The sequence below is a fragment of the Nilaparvata lugens genome, chromosome 11 (assembly GCF_014356525.2).
Source record: "Nilaparvata lugens isolate BPH chromosome 11, ASM1435652v1, whole genome shotgun sequence".
Lineage (NCBI taxonomy): Eukaryota > Metazoa > Arthropoda > Insecta > Hemiptera > Delphacidae > Nilaparvata > Nilaparvata lugens.
The window spans coordinates 20,681,540-20,703,622 of NC_052514.1; the positions used below are offsets into that span (position 1 = coordinate 20,681,540).

The 22,083-nt window shown below is 35.1% G+C and overlaps 1 protein-coding gene across 2 annotated transcripts in view; it reads left to right on the top strand.

Annotated features, from left to right (window-relative positions):
• LOC111062267 (MAGUK p55 subfamily member 5) overlaps positions 1 to 22,083 on the top strand; it is a 67,744-nt gene that overhangs the window by 29,981 nt on the left and 15,680 nt on the right. For both annotated transcript variants that reach the window (XM_039437825.1, XM_039437826.1), the window contains exons 4-7: positions 10,572 to 10,788; positions 17,168 to 17,412; positions 19,715 to 20,002; positions 21,389 to 21,603. In XM_039437825.1, the coding sequence (XP_039293759.1) occupies positions 10,572 to 10,788; positions 17,168 to 17,412; positions 19,715 to 20,002; positions 21,389 to 21,603 (965 nt within the window). The remainder of the gene's footprint in view (positions 1 to 10,571; positions 10,789 to 17,167; positions 17,413 to 19,714; positions 20,003 to 21,388; positions 21,604 to 22,083) is intronic.

Below are 22,083 nucleotides of genomic sequence, written 5' to 3' on the forward strand. Positions count from 1 at the left end.
AAATGAAACATTCTGTATCAGTCAAAGTCAAATATGAATTACTATTATTATGTTTTCTAATAACAACTATTCTCCACCCTAACTCTTTAGCTAGAGACGGTTTGCCAATAAAGCGATTTTTCTATTAGTCTATAATGGAACTTATTCCATGTTAAGCCACGATATCATCTTATAATGCAAAAACTTTTTAGTACTTTTTGAACATACATGTTTTATCATAAATTCACTCCAACCAATTTCTAAATCGTCCAATATTAATATTATAACTATGGAACTATAAAATAATCATTATCTGTACAACCAATCTCAATTATTGAAATTGATTCATTAATTAATAAATAATTCGTTGGATACGAGTCCTCTGGAACAAGGCTAAATTGAAATTGTGTTTTTAACTGTCAGACGCACGTATTATTGATTGGGATTGTTCTAACCGACGTTATGTAAGCTGGAGTCTCGGTTGGATTCGCAACGGACTGACTGCGCGCTCATAAAATGGATCTGCCATTAATTTCGTTGAGTATCCCAAATTGAAGTCTGCACCTGGCATGGCTTCCATTTTTCAGCCGATGTGTGAGAAGCCTGTGATGAAATCGGCAACGCCAAAATAGTTATAATGTATAAGTATGAGTATAATTTATATGTATAAGAGTATAATTTCCAAACTTCGTGTAACGGAGTTACGTTTTTTACTTTTTGGACGTCTATCACAATCTTTTTGCCGATCAACAAAGATTCATTCAGATACTCACACATCCTCTTCTTATACTCTCCTCTTTCTACATTTTTGTTCTGTCAGAGATGAAATATTACCAAGTATTTTTTCCTGTATGGTCATGGTATCAAAACTCGTCGAAGTGTTTCAAGACAAAAAAGGCGTTTCATCCAGATAAAAATCCCCCTTAACTTCCCCTCATTTCGAACCTAACATCTGGAGTTCCGTTGTCCACCAATCTGAAATTCATTAGAGAGCAGTCATAGGTGGCAATGTGCATGTAATGGATCTAATCGGGATCAGTAGTTAGCTGCCTGCCTGTCTGCCTGCCTGCTCCATGTGAGTTGAATGTTGAATGCGATGACAGCCTCTGCTCTGCTCTGCTATTGGCTAATCCACATCTGCACCACACTGTCATTCACTTTGTGAGCATTGGTTGAATGGGGAGCATTGATGCTATTCAAAGTGAATACTGACTGTTCCAAGTGAATCTGAATATATCGAATTAGAAACCAATCGGACGCTGGATGTATGCCTGCTTGCTACGAAGCCCGGGCCCCGGGGGACTGACAGACTGGCTCTGTTCGATAGTCAAATAATAATCATATTACTCTGTGGCGACCATCACTTCACCACTGCTACATTCATGGTTGAGGAGAAAAGGTGATTATAAAATTTCAAGAACGTCATGGAGATTTCAAAGTGTATGAAGTATCTTCATCTGATTAAGATAGTGAACATTCAGATGAAATTCGATGAAGGAGCGAGGTTCTTGTACCTGCCTCCTCAGTGAATCAATTAATCACATTATAATTATTATCGAACGAAAATCCAAAACTAAATGCTTTTCAACACCACAAAGACTTCTTGGTTTACAGTTAAAATCTAACTTTGAATTTTCGTTTAACAATAATTATTTATTGATTGGCAATTTGAACAAATGCTATTTCTCTTTAATTTTCATCTGCAAATACATTATGTTGTATCATAAAATAGTGGTCATAGAGAATGTGTGTAATCGCAGTGTGGATTCTAATGACGTTCTCTTTGTGAAATATCATTAATGTTATGGTGATTTGACCTGGCTCTTGACCACATTTCAATTGATATCCGGATTGAGTATGAATGAAGAAGACCATATATGGTTGTGAAGAGTATAAGAAATAAGAATATGGTTGTGGAGAATATATATTCATACGTTGTGAAGTAGAGTGTTTGTGCAATTTCATGAGCTTGTTAGAGTTATTAGAGATTCTAGTTTGTTCATGTGTATCAACCAATAGTGAGAGAAGATCCCATTTCTCAATGATAAATGAGAGAAATAATACATGTAGTTGTAGGTCTTGTAAGAAGCCACAGATTATTCTTTGTGGTCGAGATTGTTTGTTAATTTTCGTAAGTTCGAATCGATAGCCTATTATGATCTAGATTAGAGGATCCTTTCTTATTGATTGAATTCCATATTATACCATGGACGAGAATGTAAGGAAAGTTCCAGGAATTTGAGCCTGATATTGTCGGATTGAAAAGTTTGATGTGGCCAATTTTCTGGAGTGATTTCCACTGTCAAGAGACTCATCTGAGAATCTCGCCATCACAAAAACAAGGCTTGAGTGACAATCTCATGAATTATTTTGGTGGCTCTGCTCTCTGTTGTCATTTATTCCAGTTTTCACCCCTCAGGCTCCAGTTAGATCCATTTCAAGCTGCTAGCATTTTTATAGAAATAACATCACTGCTTTGCACTCCACAGATGCTGACAGATTTACGTGAATCTTTTCTAAAGCTGCCTTGCTTCTACAATTATTACATTCTGGAGGAAACAGGTTAGAGTGGATAGTGATTGATAACACAACAGTGAGCCTCTCCAAGCTGGTATGGGGCCAAGAACTATCCAATGTTTTTTGTACCATACGTACTCCTCTGGCTTCTCTATTTTGTTTCATTCATTCAGTTGAATACTTTTACTCTTGATAAACACGTACATCTTCTTATTTGTTTCTCTATCAGTGTAGGATTTCAAGTTTGTGAGATATTGCTTGTGAAAATTCAATCCGTATTTGCATATTTCCAAGCGTGTGAGCGGATGCACAGACATTAGCTATTTATCTGATATTACTTATCATATTATACTATACAATGTTATTTTTCCTTATGTTGCTGACATAGATAATGGCTCCGATCCTGTCTGGAAATTTGTCTATTTATTTACGCGATAACTATAGGCAACATGTTAAAATTCTCATTATTATACCTTCTATGAAATTCTCTGTACGATAGACTGTACGGTTTTCAAAATGAATTGGTCAAATGTCAGACAAATTGACTCGCCCTAGTTAGGAATGAAACCAATCTACTAAGAGCATTGTGGGAAACATGAATGATAACAGCTATGATGGATGTTTGAGAAATGGACGATCCTTATGAATACTGTAGATTCATCCAAACTAGCTTTCCTGTCCCTCTATTCCACTGACACGTTCTAGTGTCTGATCACTGGTACTAGTGTCTGATCACTGGTACTTTGTTACTTGATGGACCCTGCTCAAATTTGATAGAAACTTATTAGTAGACTAGATGATGTAGAATTGTAGAGCGAGGTGATTTCTGTGGAACACCGGAATAAATTGTACTCACACATGACAACCTTGTCAATCATGACAATCTTTATTCTCCTCTATCAAAATCATATAGTGTCTTTTGAGAACCTAAATTCTCAGACAACTATAATTAAGTTTGGAAATCATGCGAGACCCCGATGGTGGAGGGGTTAGTGAAATTTCTAGTACTATTCTAGTACTAGTGAGGAATCCGAAATAAAAATCATTTGACGATTGATTGCCTCTATATTAAATATTTAAATTCAAACAACACTTTACAATAAATACTTTCTTCAATTAAAGATTATCTTTGTCTTTAAGAGACCAAATTTACTTATTTTTACGTCTTTAAGAGACCAAAATTTAAGGGACACATTGAATTCTGGTGGGGAAAGATCAAGTACTCATCTTGTAGTTGTCGTCGCGATGTCCGGAGTCCCTGGGGGAGATGGATGAAGGGTAAAGATGATTAGTCGTCCTCCAGGAATGTTCAGGCGTCGCGGCGACAGATCCAAAAGGGAGTTAGTCTTGTTCTCTCCTCATCAGCGTTCAATGACGTACAATTTCATCCATGGTTGGAAGAAGTCGCCGGCCCTTTTACAATGGAAATTCTCAGCCCGATACAGAAACCCAAAATGGGTATTGAAGATGCGAAGTATAGAGGGAATCAATCGTCATTTGTTAATACAAAGCTATCCCATAGCTATAAGGGGGACTTTACCTCTAAATATTACTCTTAGCCTACATTTAAAGTAACTTCAAATATGTCCGATTTACTTGGACAATCAATTATTAAATTCTCCTGGAGAGAATGAGAATGTACCCCCAAACGAAAACATATTACTGGAAATTGTAAGAAAATCTCAAGAAACAGTTAACACTATGACAGCTGGGATTAGAGTGATCGCTCTCCTAGTTTTCAGAGGCTTCCAGACTGATCAGTTCTACCATAGAACTTTAAAATATTTACCTGATCGCCTGTAAATTTCTCTTCGCCCACTCTCTTTCTGCTCAGTAAATAAGGAAGGTGATACGTTCAAGCAAGAAGGAAACTAGGCGAGAAAAGTTATTTCCCTTTTGCAAGTTTAGAATTATGGGATTGAATCAGCATACTTCTGGCGTCTAGATCGTCGTGAGAACAGATAATTCCAAGTGGGATCGTGGGAACCAAGGACTTTAATAAGATTCTGATCATAATTATAACGATTTTAGAAATGCTGGCTAAGTTGCCAATGAACAAGAATAAATTTACTATCTTCATGGGAACTGAAAACTACTAACTTAACATAGAATAAATTCCATTTAATAACTCAAAATTTTGGTACAATCAGTGATAGTTTTGATTCAATCTTGATGATTTTCCTTTTTTTATTCTGCCATTCTCTTCTCTACCGATAATTTCGACGGAAGAATGCAAATCTAGTGCATAAGGTGAAATAATGATTGATTCGTTTTGTAATTTCCATTTTCAAAATTCACACTCCTCCCGAACCTGTGTTCCATTTTCAATAACATGAATCAAATACTGTATTCCAACTATTCAAGGAATCATCCAAGCTAAATTTATAAAGTACAGTAGGCCATTACTGGAGGATTATCAGATGAAACGTGTGTTATCGATCACAAAGTCTGAAAAATTGAATTTTATAAAGTATCGTGATTGAAGGAATGAAAAAAGTTTAATTGAGAATTTTTATTTAATTCCATCAAACGTAGTAGCCCTATAAGGAGGAAAGCATATCTCAATTGAACTGATTTTGCAACAGTATAACAGTTGTTTTCTGAATGGAAATTATGATTTTGGAAATCGCTTCCCGGTGGTTGGAACCCACCTTAGGGTTTTAGGTCTTTCAGAATCATCCATCTGATTATCTACACACAAGCTCATGTGAGCCCCAGTCTCCAAAAATCAAATGATAATAATGATGCACTGACAGTCTCGTACCCGGTTGCACAAAATTCAGTTCACCTTTAATCCTGATTAAATGCAAATGCCTTAAAAACCAATCACAGAAGCCTTCTTAAAAAAAAATCTTCTCTGGTTGGATCTATCGAAATTTAATCATGATTGAAACTCAGCAGGCTTTTATGAAACCGGGCCTTATTATGATAGAGTTGATATGTGAATTTATATTTACCCAGTGCTCTAATTTGCATCACCTACTGTGAAGGTCTTTGCCAAATTATTCATTTGGGTGGAGAATTCCAATTAGTGTACATTAATGAATTTATGAATGCGTGTTTTACTTTATGACTTGCTAATCATGAACTATTTTTAGGATACCCAATTGGGAATTGCAACCAGCTCGTGGTGATATATTGAATAAATTACTGGAATTCATAAACCACCGGGTGAACGCACGTTATCAATTGAAAGCCATCTGGTCCCCCAGGAAAATCCTGATAGCCTTGTACCATATAAATACAGTATAAATGTGTTGTGTTTTTCACAATATAGGTGCAGCAACCCAATCACACACATGAGGGCAGTGACGTCATTAACAGGAAGGAGCCCACCTGTGTCCATTCCCTTTCAGCTTTTTGTTTTGATAAGTTTGCCCATTGAAGCGCATTACCAAAGTCCATTATACTATGTGGAAATAACCACTAGCACGCTCTAGTGGTGGCTTTGTTAACCTTGCCCATTATGGTGATGATGATGATGATAATGATGATGATGGTGATTGGCATGATGATGATGATCAACTCGGCAAGCTCACCTAAATGGAAGTACCTACTGTACCAGCGTTGCAATAGTTGAACAGTGTCGTGTTAGGAAGCAGTCGGTGTCACATTAAATTATTAACTTTGTGATGTTGTTTCTATCAGCTCTCCAAAGATTCGGTGTGACTAGTTTTTGTGGTGAATGTCGTCGGTAGTTCAATGTGTAAACTAGTGAGATGTGATTCAAATTTTATTAAAACACATTTACATGTAGCTTGGATGATTATAACTGAGACTGAGATTCAATGCGACTTTATCCAAATCCTCTGTAGTTGATTATAATATTCTGCAAATTTCTAAAATAAAGTACATATTTATATCTGTTACTTCGTGTAACTACACGTGTACACTATTACGTGAAACTAACATATCCATACTTCATACGTATGCAGCAGTTATTCATTATTTATCCAATATTATTTCATATTCACATTGTTCTACATCTACTACCGTAGATTGGGAAAGTATCGCATTTCAAAACATATAAGTTACCCTAGTTTTTTTGTGTCAAGGCAATAATGGTTGCTCCCTGGTACCCATGAAGACTGTAATTTTTCATCAACAAATTATATCATTGAATGATAAGTTGGAAAAGTCTTCAATAGATATTATGATACAAGAATAAAAGTAACTAGATAAATAGTAATTCATAACTAAATTAATTGTTGATGATCTTTGTTTATACTTTCCAGAATTTGAACATACATTGAATTTTTATCTTAGGATAAGATATAAATTCAAATTATTCGAGATTGGAATTTATCTTCATCAATATTCGACTGTCAACTTAGCGTGTCTATTAGCGCCACTGATTTGCACCTTATTAGTCCAAGCTGTGATGTTTTCCTTTTCAACTTATTATTCTAACAACGGCCTTGCCAGCACCGATAACATGTTATCTGTGAAGCCTGCGCGGGCGTCAGAAACACAGAAATGGGAAAATTAGAATTTTCTTTCAAATGTCTCAAGTCGTTAGCTGTATTCAGTTCCACACAGCCTAGTCGTGTATGAGGGCTTTGCGTTTCTACCAGGCAGTTCCAAACAGCCTAGTAATGTATTTCATCTTTGAATTTTCTGTTGGTTCAAACTATTCTAACATCACTTCCAACAGATTTGCTCAATAATTTTTTTCCCATTCTTTCATTCCATTAGTGTTCTAAAAACAACTAGAATTTGATTATCAACTAAAATCAAGCAGGATAAGTGACAAACTTGAGTGGAAAAAGTTTTCGTGAACCGTGTTGTCATGACGTTAATATAGTTAATTTTCTGCTACATTTGTTACTTGAAAGTGATGTGATTTTTGTAACTGGAATCTTTCTGTCACGAATAATTATTTTATGAAATTAGTGTTTGGTGTTTGGTTTTGTGACTTGTTGGTGATGTTTTAAACGGTGACATGGTGTCCACAACTCCTACGTCTTCGAAAAAGTTACCGAAAAACGCTTTAGCTGAGGTGAGTTTCCCTTGTAGCCTGAAAAAATTTTCAACTTGTCCTGGAATAATCATGATCAATTGATTATGGAATTTCAATGACGTTGATTAGGATTAGAATCTAAGAATGTAAAAGAATAATCAGAACAGAAGATTTTTCTCATAATTCTTGTGTATCGTTGTGAGTTGAATAGATGAATAAATCCTATTGAATTGCCTCATCGAACAGAATGCTACATGAATCGAAGTTTTATGGTTTCAAAATTTTTCAATTCTATTTCATCTGTCACAAAAATCTATAATTGAATAAATGTTACAAATTTTCAACATGATTCTATCAAAGCTAATAAACTAGAAATTCATTCATTTTGTGCTATTCCAAACCTCTCACTGTTCAAATTCACAAATTTGCTCCACTTATAAAATATAATTCAAAGATGTATTTTTATTTATACAGTGGTGGCATCCACGAATTGTGTCATTGGATTCAACAAACAAACCAAAAACAATGATGGCGCGACAATGGCAGGATTCCAAATCTTCATAATGAAACCGCTCTTTGCTATTGCGTGCAAACTCATAAATCTCCATTTTTTGTGAATAAGTGCAATAAATTAGATCTTCTTCGTGTTTGCGGTTCGCTTTATCATTCTTTCCAGTTTCCGCTTCAGATTAAAATTCAGTTGTTGGATGCAGACTGATTTAGTTTTGATTCCGCTCCCCTAGTTCTGATTCGCTATCCAGCAGTTGATTCGTGGCAATGAATTATCCTCTACGATACTGGATTTACTCGTTGACTTCCAGTTCAGAAGTTTCATAACAATCAATTAGATTTCAGATTTCAATATATTTTAATCGTATTTTATACATAGAAAATGTACATGTTTGTACATCACTACTTGGTCCAGTCAATGAATGCATTATAGATATAGAATGCATGAAATAAATGCTACAAAAAGATTCATTTTAATAATTTTTGTCATTATTCCATTCATTAATATTGTACATTTATTGCAATTTTTTTTAGGAAAAATCACAATAGGAAAATGAAATAGGTTACCTTATAATACGGGAATTTCCCGTTTCTATTATAGCCAAACGTATTCTTTTAATTCCATCTTCCATTACCTGAGGTTTTTCATAGTCATTTATTCTCTGTCTGCATACTTGAAACAAAATTCAATTTGAAATGTGAGTTTTCCTGTTATTCATTGAAGCACGTGTCTTGAAATATGTCGTACGATTTTATTGACAATCAGACTTTAAAATTGTAGAAAACTAGGAAAATCGAGAAAACGCCATAGAATTTAAGGAAAAGAGGAGGTAGGATTTGAGAATATACTTGAGGAGAACATGGAGGTGATACTTGTGTTAGAAGAATATCCTAGGAATGTGGATGATGAAGTTATGATGAAAAATTTTGTAATTTTGATAAAGGATTATAAATTTAAAGAAAAAATTAGTCCTCAAAACAAATAATTCGGATGATTAGCAATAATTGTTCAATTATCATATTATTACAGCGATTATGTAAATCTTGTGAGCCGCTTCTACTTGGCCCAGTAAAAAATTAAGCCAGAATTGTGAGCTAGTTGAAAACTAAATCAGAGTTATCAGAGAACGCGAAAGAAGCAAACTAAAGAAAATAAGAATGATGATATAAAGCAGAATGTGGAGGATAATAAGCAAGAAGAATAAAAAGTGTGAAAAATTATTCTTCGAAACAAATGATAAGAATAAGTGATTGGCTAGCAGTAATGTTTGCTATCAACATTTTAAGAAAAACGAATGTTGTGAGATGCTTGAGTCCAGGTGTGCAACCTTGAGCCATGCGTCACATTCCATCACGAAGTGTGACGTGAATAATGTTTGTTTTATGTCAACCGCTGATCAGTAGGAGAGCGGAAGAAGCAAGGAAAGATAGAGGAGATTGATGAAAACGTATAAGTGAAAACTAATGGTTACAACCAAGACAAAAGTTATTTGTATTCGATTTGGTTTTCCGTTTCTTCAATGTTTTATAGTATCTTTTTGAACTTGAAAAAAATTTTCTTTTCAACTCATGTCTTGTTCCTTTTCAAACTTGTCAGGAATGTAATTTCACAGATTCTATACTAGAATAATTTGTATATCTTCCTCAAGATAAAAACACTTCACTCACATGGGTCACTTTCAATAAATTAATAAAAACAATATAATAATCTTGAAGTAGGCCTACCCTTTATTTTTAAAAACTTTAAAATAGTCCAACAACTATAAACTATTGAATACTTCAAGCAACTGTGGGGTCGAAACTAGTTGTTGAACTATTTTAAAGTTTTTAAGAATGAAGGGTACTTCAAGATCTTCCTCAAGATATAATTATATTCAGATTCCACTCAAATTCCTACAAGATTATGTGATATACTCAATCTATTGCATTAGATCCATTAAGATGGATATAGATTTATTGTATATAGATCCATTAAACTCGTGTTTTCCATACTCTTATTTTTTACATTTATGTACATGCTTCAGTATTATTGAGTGTTGCATTGTATTAAAAAGTTGATAGCCAGCGAGCAATTTTATTATATGCGTTCATATTATTTGAGTATGAAGATGGAACTAAATTCGAATTAATCATCATCGTATCTATGATTTCTCGATTTGATAATAAATACTATCAATTCACTTATTATATTTGTATTTTCACCCTCTTCATATATTTTTCTTCATCTGCATTTATATAATATGAGAATAAAAATGGAACTCATTTATTCCAATAATACAGTATTTTGTGAAGGCTTCATCCATGATTTTATAGTTAATGTCAAGGTACCTAGGATACATACTCTAGTATTCTAGGTACATTGGTTAATATTATTGATTCACTTATTCGTATTTCCACCCTCTTTATGTATCTTAAATTCTTCTCCTACTATTTTCTTCTTCTTCATCAACTTCTCTCCTCTTTGAATGGACGTGAGGCTTGAAAATCCTTGTTCCAACTATCCAAAAAAATGATTATAATTATCTTCGTAGTTTTGATTCTTTATTTCGTGATTTCATAATTCCATTTTTGTTCTAATAACATTTTTGGTAATTTTTGTTTACAGGAACAGATCAGGAAACGCAAAGCGGAAGAGGAGCGAGTGGCACAACAGAATGAGTTTCTCAACAGATCGCTGCGCGGCTCGAAAAAGCTGCAGGCTCTGGAGAGTAGCACCGCCCCCCAGGCCGCCTCCATGCCGCCTCCCAGTGGCCTCGTCAACGACGCCTATGCCGACGACGAAGAGCAGCTTGGCGAGGATGACACTCTACACAAAGTTATCGGTGAGTACTGAGTAGTTCACATTCAAAAGCTAACTTCATTTACAGCGTATCATTTGAGCAGTTCTTTGCGTAATTTTTGTAGAAAAAGGTAGCGCCCGATCTTAGTTGAGTATGCAACTAGCACTACATTGGCATTGCAATGAATATTCTAAAATAGAACACAGTAAACGTTTACGCGTTTGTTTCTACGTAAAGTAGAAAACGTATATAAAAATTGTTCATTCTATGACTAGACACTACATAATTCAAGAAGGAATAGATGTAAGTTGTTTCCCAACAACAGTGTATTCAACACTGGTGAATACGACTTGAAATTGATACAATACAGAGTTGGGAAAATAATACAGGTACAGAATCTGAAATTAGTGGGATAAAAATCAGTATGAATGAATACAATATCATATCTTATATTTACTTGACCATTAAAAAAATAGGTAATATCAAGAGTGAGTGATATTCCCTTCTTTCTCTAAAGAGTAAAGCCATGAATTTCATTCCATTTCTGCTCTTCCTCTTCTGCCCATTCTACTTTCTCAGTTCTCCTTCCAAGTCTCCTTCACAAAAAAATTCTCATTGTAGGTGTTTAACATATTTAATATCCTCCTTTTCTCCAATTTTCTTCTCCTTCTTTTTATCCTTCTCCTCCTTTTCCTGTCTTCTTTTACCTCTTCCTCAAATCAGTCACCTATGTTCCCTTTTCTGTTTGGTATTCAAAGCGCACACAATGCCCACCTTCCTTTGCTTTGGTCTCCCTCCCCCTGCCCCTCCACTGCCTCCTCCAAATTCTATACAACACCGACTCAATTCAACGAATAGTCCAACGACCGCCTTGCACTGTTTACTAGCGTTGCGTGCGTGCGTGCGTGTGCGCGCGTTGATTAGAGAAGGTGTGTTTGGTGCCTTCCAGACCTCACAAGCCACCTGACTACCACTCAAACACACACACACTGACACACGCACGCACCTTTCTCCACTTTGCGCTTAGCATAGTCAGTCACGGCGAGTGCGTCTTCTACCTGTCTGTTTCAGTCAGTTTTTTTCGGTCTGTCCTGTCGACAAGAAGCTCCGTCAGTTATCATTCATTTTTTTCTTTTCGTCTTCATTCTTTCCTTCCCCTGTTGTGCTTGTTATATTCATTTTCTCTCAATTATTATAGTCTCTATAAAGATACTGGTGTACGGTCCTATGCTAAGCTTAATGCAAGTTCGATTTTGATTTTGTAAATGTAGAATGTTTATCAAATAGATTGAGAAATATTTCAATCTTTCTCAATAAATAGTTATGTTCAATAGATAACTATTCGAATGAATTATTTCTTCATCAACCTCTTATCTATTAATATTGCAGTATGAGCTTCGTTTTCACCGAGTTTTCTTGTGATACTGATAATTTATATTCTCTATTGAAGTGATTCTGTTGTATTTGAATATTGAATATTCTCTTATATATTATTTCTACAGTTCTAAATTGTATATTCAGTTATAAGTTTATGTTTTTGTCACCTGTTATTTTCGGTGTATGAACTGTAGTAGCTTCCATAGTGAATTGTGTTGGAGTGATAAGTAGTGAGCTTTATCTAGAAAGTGACGTATCCATTCGCGTGCAGTTTCTTATCTGCGTTGTGTCCTATAATTTAGTACTGAGCTAAACGAATATTACTTTGATAATATGGTGAGTGATATGCTTTCATAAACTCATTTTCTGAACATATTATGTATGATGAAGCGATTGCTTTTGAAGGAATGTTTTTAATGTATTATTCGCTTGTTATCAAACATTAGAAATCCACAAATAAATAATTAATAATATAATGCATCAGCAATCAATATCAACCTATCACGATCACCTCTCGTTATCAAATTCAGGAGTAGGTGATAATTAACAACTAGAACAATTCACAATTGAACAATCATGATTATTTATATTATTAATATAAAAATTGATTAAAATGAATAATTATAATTAACTGTACTTCCAATACTTTTATTTTCCATTTTTTTATTCATCCAAAGACTTAAAAAATATAATGAGTAGAATAATTACAAATTTAGTTCCTTTTTCGATCAAGTTGCCCCCAAATTATTGAGCTAGTTCAGGCTAAGTAGTGGGGATCTAGGGATGATAAAAAACCACAGGTTTTAGTAGGACTCCAAACTTACTAAAATTTAACTTTATTTAGCTTATTTTAAAGTTTGTGATATCTTCAAATTTGTCCCAGGTCAATGGGAGTGCCAATTTCTTATCTGAGTCTTCAGACTGCGGATAGACTTGTAGCCTGAATTAACCACTTATTCATAAGTGGGATTCCTAGATTTATGGAGATTGTTCCGCAAATAAAACCAAAACGGAAAGAAATATTGAAAAACTGAGTAACGTAGTTGTCCATTCTCATATAAATAGCATCTAACACTCAATTTGTTTATTTCTTACACCAAACGAATCAATATAGTATTTGGAAAAAAGAAAAGACTGAGATTAGCGTAGGCACTTCTCTGAATCTGTAGGCCACATTGTTTGTAAATGAGGCAGAAATGATAGTGGGCTGCCTGTCTTGTGAAACACATTGTCTTTCTGAACAGCAGTTGTGGCCAATCTATCTCATTTTTGTTGAGGTATCTACGATGTTCTTAGAAGGAAATGGTGCAATACCGTATCTTCCTATGGGACGATACGCGTATGATTGTCTGATGAAACGCCTCATTCCAGTATTGAAGAAGAATTACTTACTGTACTTTTTTCTTGTTCTGTTTCGTTGCCTCATAGAATATGATGTTTTCAACCAGAACCTAATTAATTGTAAGGAGAAAATGTCCTAAAAAAGGAAAAATATTCAATGATAAAATTTTTGGAAGTAATGAAATGATGTCCTTTGAGACTTTCTAAATATGAATTCTTCAAAACCCTGAATGTTTCACCGTTGTCTCTTGCATCTTCTATGGGCTGTTATCAATTGATTTTAATTGAATCGATTGTCAAAACATCCATCAAAGAGCACGAAATGTATCATACCAACAGTATAAACACGAAATTGAACAAAGTTGAAGATCTAAGATGAAACAATACAAACTTTTGGCACTAAAATAACTTATTATCATTGAATTGCAGTGTTATTTTAGTATAATTTTCTCCAATACATCGTTTATCAATCATTTTTTCAGTCATATTCAAAACCAAATCGATCAAAATATAAGGCAATTGCTGTAATAATTTGATTTGGAAACCTTCCTTCTCTTCTACTAACGTTTATTTTTATGTATTCACTTATATATTTATACTCACTTGGGATAATGTCTCCCTGAGTGAATGAGTCACTCTTTTATGAAAGTTTCACACTAGACTGTTGTACTAACTTACTTTATAACGGCCCCCTTGTTGGGGTGTGTTAAGTGGCATATGGTTGTCCTGCGTAATCATTGTTCACCCCTATCCTTATCAATGCAATTATCCACCTTTGCTGATCTAGTTGGTGAATATTCAAGTGGAAAACACCTGGCATGACTAGCATTAAGGGTGCTCAAGCGTGACAAAAACAATAATAACAGTCATAAAATGAGATTGTAGTCATGGATAAATGAAAGTATGAATATACAAAACTCTTGTCAATGAGCTTGACAGGTGGATGATTGGTAAAAATGAATGATTTGTAACTTGAATATACTCTTTTCGTCACTAATCATTATTAATTTTTACATCTTTCAAATCAAGGCTATTATTATTTTTCTTATTCACCTTCTTCTTGCTTTACAGCTCGATGTGAGCTTTAGCATCTCGCACAAGAGCCCTCCACACATCACGGTCACATGTCTTTCGTCTCCATGCTATTATCCCCATCTTCCACTTCATCGCTCCATCGGTTGCGTGGTCTCCCCTGGCCTTATAAATTGCTTCTGGCATTCGATGTTCTGCCACTGACCAGCCCAGCGCAATTTTTGTGATTTAATGAAACGGACCACGTCTTCACCAAGACGTTCATCCAAGAATTTCATCTACTTCAGTGTTTGAAATTCTCCACACTCCATTGTGCTTGACGCCCTCATATATTTATTTGCCTGATAATTTTTCGAAATAAAGAATCTCAGTTAGAGGCATCAATTGCGGTGACATACCATTTCTCTGAGCCATAAGTGATTATGGATCGAATCAGCGTTTTGTATATAGGCTATAAATTAATAATACCGTAATTCATATTATAAGAATAAAAGAAATTTCACAGTTGGGCTGCAATATAATTTGTGGAGTTGCAAATGAGCCTACACTCTATTTGCAACACCACAATATTATATAAATGAGCGGAGGGACAATTAAATTTATTGGAAGGGAATTAGATTTTATGCTGAGATTAAATACTAGCTAATGTAAAAACTTATGACACCTCGGTTTATTACTATTGAGTAGTTTTCAGTTGAATAGAGTTGTATTGAGGTGACGTATCAGGTTTTTTCAAACATGGATAACATATGATCAATAATAAAACTTCAATAATCTGAATGTAGAAGTTGATCTTATGTTGGATCTGTTGAGTTGTCTTCAATTTATAGTTTTTTATGTAATCATTCTAATATTCTATTTTGACTGAAATAAAAGACAATTTGAAATAATTCACTATCATTATCAACACTGAAATAGAAAAATTATGTATCATTGATTCATGGTCAAGATCATTAACTTAGTTTGTAAACATAGTCAAAATGTCGACTAAAGCTTATTTCATGTACCTTTTGCTGATATCATAAGACATCAGCTTTTTCCTCATCAACAACCATTATTAGCCTACCTTTCTATCTGAGCAGAGAGTGTTCGAGTGAAGATCTTAACATATTTCGACACTCTTCTATTCTCGTTACTTGGTTGAATGCTATTAGCTTGGGATCGCCTTGGACTATCATAATATGCCTTATCATTCACATGTACTCTATCTGTACTATGAAAGTGTTCTCTTGTTTTTCTTGAGATGGCTGCGATAATTGCATAAGCGTATGGGAATGAGTTAAGGCTAATCATTGCAAGTCATGCAATCATGTGAATGCTATACCTGATGTCCTGCTCATGTAGTTATTAAAATAATGAATGGTACTGTGGAGGATAAGCTACAGTTTGTCACAAAGTATCTATGTAAAGATTAATCAATTATAGTCAGTCCTTATCTCTTAACACTGATAATATTAGAATAATAGACTATTATTTTAAATCATTTCAATTTTGTTAAAACATATTTGTTGAGAAAATTAAAAATACTGAATCTTAACCCATTGACTAACAGAAGCTCATTGTCAACAGTTGAAAGATGACTGACTATTAGCACCCTGTATTTAGCAGGCAATCTGATGTACCAAGAGTAAGACAAATGAATGAGATAGAAATGCATTGAAAGATGAACAAATTAGTACAATGTCAATAGATACATAACAAATAGTTCAAATACTTCATATAACAAATAGATTTACAATTTAATGAGATATTGTTTACATTCAACAAAGGCCTAATTCAATCCGTTTTATCAAATAAATTGGATGTTTAATATAAGAATTAATAAATTGTTCAAAAATTGAAGTTATATCCAGCAAACTACTTTTCATCACTGAGGATAAGATAGCCCCTTTACATTTTGGGACTGGGTTAACGGTATTTCAGAATGATCTGCATCGAAAGTGTCAAGTCTACTGTAGACGTAAACTGTCCTTGTTTAATAATATATTGCCAATATTTCTTTATTGCTGTATTTGTAGCTTTATCAGCAGTTCTCATTCCACATACATTAATCTTGTTTATTTTCAAAATGTATCTATTAATTTCTTAATATAATTAATCGTAAATCAAATACTTATGACTGGGAGAGAGAGTCAGGCTCAGACCAAAACTGTTCTTTCCCCAAATTTCATTAACATTTTATTTCTATAAAATCAATTACCTATTCTTTCGTTTCTCCATAAGTAATTATCTGCTTGGATTTCTTTTACATCGTATCTTTGTAACTATTTTCCCCGAATATTTACTTTCCAACGACAATATTATAACTGTAAGTTTTTAATCTGGTTGCACAAAAGCCGATAAAATTTTAATCGTGATTAATTTCACAAGTATCAATCAAAAAGAAGGTATCAAAGGTATCAAGAATTTCAAGAAGGTATCAAAAAGAAGCCTTCTCTAATTGATTCTCGTGAAATTAATCACGATTGAAATTTAACTGGCTTTTATACAACCGACACATTAACTTGATAGGTTTGAATACCTGTAGCCATAGTATAGAATGAACAATCTAGAACCAATGTAAGTACAGTATTGCTATATATTATTTGCACTAACTAGCCGAACCAAACTCAATCCATCCTAACCTAACCTTGCCTGACCTAACCTAATCTTTTTTTTGTGTGTTTGTCAGGGTACGGCGAGCTGGTTGCCTCCCTACAGCGACTGCAGTTGCAGCTGAAGAAGAGCGGGGTGACAGAGGGGCAGGTGACAGCTGTGCAGTCGCTACTGCTGCGGCCTGAGTTTGCGCGTGCGCTCGCCACACACAACCGCGTGCAAGAGTCGTGGCCTCCTCCACCGCCCCACCCAGCCGCAACCGCCTCCACCTCCACCTCAACGCCGCCTCTCAGCGCCCACTCGCAGACGCTTGTCAGGGAGGTCAGTCAGCAATCAGCAGTCAGCAAAGCACTACCTTAAAGAAAACATAGCATGGGAAGATATCCCACGGTTTAGGACGTTTATGTCCCAAATTTTATGGTTAAATCAAGCCGATAGTCCTATAGTGAAGTCTAAGTTATAAAATTCCAGTATTTGATTTACATTTGTGTTGCTCTCCTGGTCTATCATTTGACAAAGCAGATAGCGCTATCCTTTTCTACCTCTGCAACGTTGCCATGTCATTTTTCATCAATTTAGAAATATAATGAACTAGCTTACCCGGCGAACTTCGTACCGCCAAAAAGTCAATGTATCTCATTTCACACCTGACTTTATTTGGTGAATCATGAAATTTATCTGACAATCAATATTTTCATTTACATCTCAATACGGGCTTCCTATGTGCTTAGAACTACCGTTTTAATACCTACCAGTGAACAAATTTATCACAGAGTGACGTGTTTATTACAGCTGGTAAGTTTAGATGCTAAATCATATTATCACAACATGATCTTGAATCATGATGATCTTCCCGTTCTACGTTAGCCGCTCGGCCGACAATTTCGAAAACATAGGTCTGTAAAATGGATTAATATATAATTATTATAAGCCCCCTATTATAATTTCTGGTCAGAAACCATTTCCAATATTCACACAACATATCCCAAAGTTTCATGCCGTTCTGTCAAGTAGTTTTCGAGTCTATAGGGAACAAACAGACTAACAAACAAACAAACTAACACACAAGCAGGCATTCATTTATATATATAATATAGAGATTAACAAAATATTTGATCCCAATAATAAAAACTTATTATTAATTCATTGAAGATTATGCTTTCTCGACGAATAAAATATAGGCCTCATTGATCATTTTAAACATAAATGAGCAGTTAATATTTCATCAAATATTCTATAGAAGGCAGTTAAAGAGCAGAGATTTGGTAACGCTGATCCCCTATCTTCCTCCACTGCCATTATAACGTGTAGCTTATTATAGTAGTTTTTTCCGTGAAGCTACCGTATGTGACGCTGGTACCGTGATCTCTCACAGTATGCCGTTCTTACACTCTCACCCCCAATAAAACAGTAATAATATACAGTAGTAGACAGTATTCGGCTTGAGATAACAAATAATCGGCTAGAAATTTGAAACAAAAACGACCTATACCATGGGCTATCTTCGTATCTATCTTTTCTCTATGGCACTACTCAGTCTATTAGATGTGAATACTAATACAAATTGACAAATGACTAGTGAGTCCCCGGGCTGGAGAACTCGCTAAAAATGCAACTAAAATTCTGTCAGCTGTTCTATTAAATACAACTAAAATTCTGTTAGTTGTCCTATATTGAAAGCAGTGGAAAGTCAAGAGAAGTAGTTCAAGTTGGATAGTTATTAATTGTATACATCGTTGCATGCAATTTATAATCTAGCTGACATCTGATTTGTCACTTTTCAGTGATAAATTATTTATCGATTACTTCCAATGTTATCCTTTTATAGGCCTATCCTAAAAAAAGGACGAAAAAGTGAGCCAATTTCGTTGGCCAACGAACTCGATCTGTATTATCGTTCAAAGAATGTGTTGCGACTTTGAGGTTGATTGACTAAAGCAATTGAGAGTAATCGTTGAAAAAGCAAAGAAAACCACAGGTTGATGGCTCCAGTCATCAACAGCAACTTACTCGTTCGTTTAAAAATAACTCAGAAATAATAATGGATATTATAAACGACTGAGGAAATACCTGTAAATGGAATTATTATTTTCAAAGTATTTAAGGAAGTAGTATTCACTATTCAAATTCAGTACAGTCCATAGTACATCAAGAGACTAAAGTGTACCATTTTTTCCCTTGTAGAGTCGTCAAGAGTGGCAATTTCCTCTGAGGAAGAAAAAATAATACTTTGAAATCCTTGGAATACACAATCATTCTCAAATTCACGTAGACTATCAATCAACTTTCCTTCATCATGATTCCTTGCTTCAAAATAACATACAGAAAGAATAAATTAGATTAGAGAATGAATCAGATTCACCTAATTGTACGAGTAGCCTATTATGAATAACCAGGCTTTCTATTTTTGATGACTTCAAAAAGATGTTAGATGCGTACGTTAATAGAGATGTCTCCCATGTTATCTCAAATTGGTGTTATTTCAATCCTCAGATAGTAAAGTAACTGGGTACTTCACTCTAGGGGGAGAAAAAGTAGTATTTTGTACAATGTTCTGATAAGACTTTATAGATTATAGAGAGTAATATATTATACATAAAAAAAATCATTCTGTGTATTGCAGTGCCTAGAAAGTATCCAGACATGTGCGTTACCGGAGGCGTCAGAACTGGCTGACCTGCTGACGCAATACGAGTTGGAGGGACTGCTGTTCGCGCACGACGCCATTGCCCGGGATGTGTCACCAGAACGCATGCTGAACATGGTGTCCCCGTCACCACAACACCACCGCCGCACACCCACGCCACCAGCACACGAGCGCCAACTGGTGCCTCGCCACTCGGCCGCACCCAGCGAGGCTGACGACTCCAACATTAAGATCATCAAAATCGAAAAGACCAATGAGCCGCTGGTGGGTAAAGCTTAACACTCATCTTTCAAATTCATATCTACCAAATTTGCATGCATTATAAGATGACTTCCATAGGGTCTGTCGTTTTCTCAAAAATATTATTTCCCATATTACCATGAAAGTTCAATTGAACTTTATGGTTTACTCAGTTCATTTTCACTTGTAAGTCTGGACGCGTTTCAGGGCGCTGAGCCCCATCTTAAGCACCTCAATACAAGAGTATTAAAGTACTATTGTGAAAGTGAACGGAGTAAACTATGAAATTTAATCAGTTACCAATTTTAATCAGGATTAAACCATACCTGATTAAAATTGGTAACTGATTAAATTTCATGGTTTACTTCGTTCACTTTAAGTTAGAATGAAAACCATGCAAGAATTTAACGTTCAACGTAGGATTTGCTACTGTTTCTCTGGTGTCTATAGGCTTATACCCAGAATTCTCTTCCACTTATAGGCTATATTAGAAGGAGAGAGTTTGTGGAGTCGCTAATAGGGTGTAGACGTATTTTGACCACATAACTTTCACCCAGAATTCTCTTCCACTTATAGGCTATATTAGAAGGAGAGAGTTTGTGGAGTCGCTAATAGGGTGTAGACGTATTTTGACCCGGCATTTTTGCTACCATAATATCATTTTTATTCCGGTCCATAAAACTTTACATTGCTACAATATATGTCTACTTACACTCGTAGGCTATAATAAGCAATGAGAAAGAGTTTGGGTGCACAATGTAATATGTGTTACCAGTTAATTTTCATCCACACTTTGTCAACACATTGCAATTTTGAGTAATAAACATAAATTTACCAACTATAAAAATCAAATTTACATCAGTTTTGTATGAAATACAGGTGCTTTGATTGAAAAATGGAATAAGGCACTGATAGGAAGCTTCTATAGATTTCACTTACTCAGTGAAATAATCATTTCTCCTTGAATAGCAATATTTATTTGTACACAGTTGTTCTAAAATAGAGCAAGGCTCTGTTATACAGTAGTAGGGATTCTTATCTCACAAAAAAAAAGGTTTTCGTGAGCAGGTTCGTGAAGATGGAAACAGACCAAAATATTCTGATTCTAGAGTACCTCAGGATATCCCAACCACTTGTTACACCTTTGGGGACGCGACTGGGTCGTGTAATAGCCATGGTTACACTCAATGATAGAAACTTCTAGTAAATGGGACTCAAATCACAATATATTGTTCTACAAAGTTTGTCCATTACTCATTTTCTCCTAAAACATTAATTTAATCAACAAAAATGCACTTTTCCTGACAACTTCACTCGACTTATAAAATTCACCATATTAAAAATGTTTATTGATGTGCCAATTCTCAATATCTCAACTGCTATTAACCGAGTTTTTGTTGTCATAAACAGGGTGCGACAGTGAGAAACGAGGGTGAGGCGGTGATGATAGGAAGAGTGGTGCGAGGGGGTGCGGCCGAGAAGAGTGGTCTGCTCCACGAAGGAGATGAGGTGCTGGAGGTGAATGGCCTCGAAATGCGAGGGAAGACTGTCAACGAGGTTTGCGACCTGCTTTCCACCATGACAGGCACGCTCACCTTCCTCATTGTCCCTGCAGCGCAGACCAGGTAACTCAAAACATTTCTCAACTGAAAGTAAGGAAAATAGCTTTGCAGGGTCGGGGCTATAACCCGGGACCTCTGAATTAAGAAGCCAGCGTCCAATCCACTGGGCTACGGCTAGGCCAACCTCGTTTATTAAACTCTTTTATCCATATTCGAACTATCAAAATGTAATCTAAATTTAGCAGAGAAATAGTACAAGTTTTTCTCTCCCGGTCAGTCTTCTTTTGTAAAAATAATAATATTCATATTTTTATTTCTTGATTCACTTATACACAATTATTCATCAAAATGAAAAAAAATTACTTTTGTAAAAATAATAATATTCATATTTTTATTTCTTGATTCACTTATACACAATTCATTAAAATGAGTGGGAGAGGACAAACAGGCACACCTCAAAACTGTTCCTCCCCCTTTAAATTGTATCTACTTTATGGATGTTGGCAGAAATACCCTTGTTTAAGTCATACTGAAATGTTTCTA